The 5,368-nt window shown below is 34.9% G+C and overlaps 1 protein-coding gene across 5 annotated transcripts in view; it reads right to left on the reverse strand.

Annotated features, from left to right (window-relative positions):
* The window catches only part of BBX (bobby sox homolog (Drosophila)), a 258,107-nt gene that overhangs the window by 86,956 nt on the left and 165,783 nt on the right, over nt 1-5,368 (reverse strand). For all 5 annotated transcript variants that reach the window (XM_004675232.2, XM_012732817.1, XM_012732804.1 and 2 more), the window contains one exon: nt 4,219-4,461. In XM_004675232.2, coding sequence (XP_004675289.1) covers nt 4,219-4,461 — 243 coding nt within the window. The remainder of the gene's footprint in view (nt 1-4,218; nt 4,462-5,368) is intronic.

Consider the following 5,368-nt stretch of genomic DNA (forward strand, 5'->3'; position numbering starts at 1 on the left):
AAAAAAAAAAAAAACACTTGAATATTTTTACAAATACACTCAGAATTACCCTGATACCTAGCAATGGGAGAGGTTCTCAGAAATAAGAAATATGTAAAATATTAAGCCCAAATCTTCAGTTTTACTACTCACATGCCCCCAAAATGGTAGGGCCATTAAGTAAGTCATACGAGTAAATCCTTTCATAGACACACCCAACTGTGGCTGACAGAAGGGTATCAACTGATAGCAAAGGGTGGACCTAAGAGGGAAAAAAAAAAAAAACCGAAGAGGAAATTCAAATGGACAAAATAGTAAGGAGTCATTTAAAACTCAGAAAAAATGTGACTATGTGTTGACTATGACTCAACTATTCATAAAGTTCTCACCAAACTACAGGTAATCATTTCATTTTTGTTTAGAAAGAGTGGGTTGAAATTTAAAAAAAAAAATCACAAAGCACTCTGAATATTTCAAATCAGAGAATAAGTAAAATTTCAGGACATACAAAAAACTCAGTGATATAAAGTTTTATCTATTTAGAAATCACTGATGTGCAACACCTATATCTCATGGATACTAGATAAATGAGATGCCATTCAAGTTTAGCAGTAAGAATACAGATTCTATCTTTTAAAAGCTTGACATGTGACAAGTAACAAAAATTCCCCATAGTTATAAGAGAGAAAATGAGATTACATTTTCTTTGATGAAGAATCCATTTCTAATTAAACCAATACAAGGGAATGAATGGTCTTCACAGAAAGCATCCCAATGCAAGTAAATAACTAAATATAGGTTAGTTTTATCCTGAAGAAAAATGGAAATAGAATTAATCACTAAAAACTCCTTGGGGTTTTGCAATGATCTTTCCATGAGTACTGATGACAACAGGTAACAAGATTTACAAAACACTATTATCATTTATCTCCAAATTCCATTTAATTGCATGGCTGTTTTATCTGCACACACCCAAACCTACAAACTTCTCTGCTAGGTCTTTCATGATTTTTGCCTTTTCTCTTCCCTACATATTGTAGGTTCTAGGTACAACCAAATTTCTTCTTCCTGAAGTTGTTCTTACTTTCCCACATCTGCACTTATCCTTGACATTCTATCTGAATCTTATAACTGAATTCAAGGCCAGATTCTATCAGCTTCATAAAACATTTTCTGGAAAAACCCCACCTAATTTCCACTCCAGCATAAGCAGACTCCTCTAATAAGACCCATGGCATTTTATTGTTACCATTTCTGCCATAATTAATCTACTTGTCACTCAGGCATCTAAAGTAAACAGCATATAATAAAAGGGAGCTGGTGTCAAACAGGTAATATTCCAACTCCTCAAACAGATAGCTAGTTGAGATCCCTGCTCTGAAAAGGGTACAATCATACTGAGTTTACATGTTGGTGCTTATGGAAAACATCAAGTTCCCAATGAGCCAGTCTGCCCATGAATGCGTACATTCTGCCTTATGCCTCTGACTCGACACACAAAGGGAGAGGCTGTGGAGTTTTGCAAAGGTCATTCCATATTGCCTTTCCAGATCCTCCATTCCTCTTAACTGCCTGACTGTGCACACCTGAAAGTCAAGACAGATGATCCTCTAAACTGTCAGGTAATTAATTGTGATCGCTTAAATGGAAATTGGAAGGTTCTAAATGTAGACTGGTGTTCCTGAACTTCAAGGGTACATACATACACAAAGATGCTAAAAGGAAAAGTGAAATACTTCTACACCTAAGAGGAAGTGACAGAAATCATAATCTGTGAACAGCCACATTGTACCACTGTGCAACATCTCTGAATTGAAGAAAAGTGCCCAGGCTATTTCCTTAGGATAGTATTTTTTAATTATTTAAAACTGATTACTACTTTAATGAGATTCATCAGAGAACATTATACCTTCATTCAATCTTTTTTTTTTTCAACAGTGCAAATTAGCACCATGCAATAAATCAAGAAACTAAAAACAAATCCAAAATGGCGTTTTCTTCTTAACAGATGTACTCATAGAAGGTAATCGGGAGTAAAGGGGAGTGAGGGAAAATGTTTTTACAGAAAAAAAAAAAATTATTTTCCTAAGTTATATTAATTACTACTTACTTGTTTTTTTATTTTTAAAAACAATAAAGAAAAAATAAGGTTATTTCTCACTCAACTGACAATGGCAGATAGATATTAGTGAGTCACACAAGTATCACATGCACTATGCTGAGAGTATGTCTTGTGCCTCGTAGAGAAGTTTTAGAATTGGAGATTTGAAATTCAAAGTTGACATATAGAACAAAACTTTCAACAAATGCCTGGGAAGTTTGGGAGGGAGAGTTCGTAGGGGATGGCACTTTCAGGAACAAAGAAGACTATGTATCACTAGCAACCACCTCAGGTCCCATTACACTGACATGACTTCAAAAATATTTGTTGATTACCCTGACACTCCAATTAATTTAAGGTTGCAATATTAACACAAAAAAGCACCAACACAACTAACTGCACTTTAATGTAACTTCAAAACCTATTAGTAAATAGGTTGAAAACAATGAGTATCTCATGAAATTTTGATGTAGAAAAACAGTTTTGATTAGAAATCACTGCATGATAATTTTGAAAGCAACTGAACTTCCCACAATTTTCACCATAAAAGAATTCATGAAAGCAACTATAAACAAAGCAATGTGTAAGTGGAAGATCCAGTTATGGTATCCACTTGCAGTAGATTGCAGGGGGCCCCTAAGAGATTTCATTATAAGCCTGCAATGGCAAATATTTTAAACCTAATTAATTAGTGAGGGATTTCCTGTATAAAAATAATACTACCTACTTAAAAGTGGCCACCTATTGAGTTTATAAATTAGCAGTCTTTAAGAAAGGCAAACAATATACTAGGACAGACAGCATGTTATTCAAAAACAGCAACAGAAAAACAAGTTCCAATGTTTAATTATAGTAAGTAAATGCAGTTCCCTGTGAGGTTTCACATAATTGTTTATCTTACCATGTAAGCATGAGTATGAAAAGATCTAAGAATGTTTCACAGGGAAATTTTACTGTTAATTACTGTTATGCTACTGCATATCTACAGAAACATTTAAAATCATGTAGGTTACTGGAACTAATTTTAATTTTCTGCATCCTGCCTTAACAATAGTCAACAACTGAAGTTTTTTTTTTTATGACATAATTAACATACATTATATTAATTTCAGGTGTACTTCTGAAATGTTATGTGATCATTAATTACACAGCAACTATGCTAATTTACTCTGGATTTAAATTTTCCTGAACATTATGTCAGAAAATTTTATGTTCCATGATAACTTGTTAACAGCTCAATAAAACCACAGAAATTTAAAGATTTATTTTTCCACATACTGAGATGTCTAATAAAATGTGTCACTTGAAACTATATTCTGCACCCTGCTGGTTCATCTTTTCACAGAACTTCAAATGTTTGAATGGCAGGGGTTTTCATATATCAAGATTGTTCAGTTGCAATGCTGAAGAAATGTTAGAATTATTCAAGTTTAACCACAATGAGAGTGTTGTGCTTTTCCCTTGCTCGCTAAACCTATTCAACTATACTTTTAGACCTGCAATGAATTCACACGAATTTCAGATAAATGCACAGAGAGACCAGTATACAGTATTTTTTTTAATCCAATCATTGCTATTGTTTTGGAATTGATTAATACCCCACCTTTGTGACTACCCTTCCTGCCCGGAAATGATTCTCACCAACTACTGCCTATCCAGTGTTTACATGCATGTATACATCACAGCACATCCTATTCCACCATCATTCATTCCTGTACTGGTTTAAAGTTTTTGGCATTAGAGACAGATCAGTGCAATGACACAACTAGAGTAACCTAAGATTGTGATCTTTACCTCTGACACCACAAGTCGAGATCCCTGAATTAAAAAAAAAAAAGAAAACCACTATTCATGATAAGTAAATCACCTTTCATACAAAATCATTCTCAATATCCTGGGGATATATATATATATATATATATATATATAGTTAGAAAAAAACTTGGCAACAAATTATTCTTGATGCCTCCACCGATATTTGCAAGGTGGACTTGAAACTTGACTCTCATGTTCACTTATCAATTCAGAATTCACTTTAAGGCTTATATACCTTAGCTGATACTCCAGCTATCAGCTGGAGTGGGGGTTAGAAGACTGGTTGCTCAAAGCCACCCTAAAACTTTCTCATTATGACCTACCTCCTTGGCCATGTCTGTGTATTTCTGCTTTTCTTTAGGATCCAGAACAGCCCACCAATCAGCTAGTATCTTGGTAGCACCTCGGTTATCAAGCCTGGGGTGTTCCTGACGTACAAGGGAGCGATGGCGTTTGCAAAATAAGAGAAATGCATTCATTGGTCTCCGGGCTCGCTGTTCTGGAGATTCATCATCTTCAGTCTCACCAACATCTTGCTCTAGGCCATCAGTCCCAAGAAGTTGAACCTATTACCAAGCAAAACAAAAGGCAGATAAATTAAGCACCTCTTTGGAGAATTTTGCTTTGAAAGTCTTGTTTTTCACATTGTACATCTTCTTAGGTCCATTTAACAACTTACAAATTGAAAAAAATTATGTTTTAAGAAATCATCAACTCTTAGTGGTTATTAACCAACGTCATGATATATTCTTTCAGTTTCTGTAGTAACTTGTGCGTGGCTCTATTACAACATCTATTACATTGTGCTATAACTGCTTATTTTTTGTCTCTGGAACTAACTAGTGAGTGAGCTGAAGACAAATTCTCTCTTATTTACCTTTACAAGTATAGTGCCTAATGAAATGTCCGGTATAAAATTAGTACTTAACTACTGAATGAATATATTCATTCTTTAGCATATAGGTCTCAAAATAAATAATAATATTCATAGCAAATACATGGATATTAGTTTGTTCTTATCTTTAAAATGTTTTTCTGTATCTAGTCATAAGAAAATGTTTAAAATGAAATTAAATAATAAAAATCTAAGAGAATACTCAATGAGCAAATCACAAGTAGTGCCTCATACCATAAAAATCCAAACAGACATTATTTGAAGGAATAGTTAATTTCAAGCTCAGACATAGGAGACATTTTTTTTCTGATCAGACTGAACTTTATTTTTCCTTAAAAATTTATATAATAAGGCCCTCCCTGGTGGCGCAGCGGGTTAAAGCACTGCATTGAGAAGCTAAAGCCACTTCTGCATGAGTTCGATACCGATGTGCCCCGGAGGTGAGCACATGGCGTGGCAGACCTCTCCTGATATGCCCGCTGCTCCCCTCAGATCTGCCTGTTCTGCTCCCCACTCTGTCTCTGGTGAAACCTCTCACCGCCCCTGAGCCTCTGGCCTGTACCCCAGTTCTGTATGTA

Source organism: Condylura cristata, unplaced genomic scaffold (assembly GCF_000260355.1).
Source record: "Condylura cristata isolate star-nosed mole 26May11 unplaced genomic scaffold, ConCri1.0 scaffold00003, whole genome shotgun sequence".
NCBI classification, from domain to species: domain Eukaryota; kingdom Metazoa; phylum Chordata; class Mammalia; order Eulipotyphla; family Talpidae; genus Condylura; species Condylura cristata.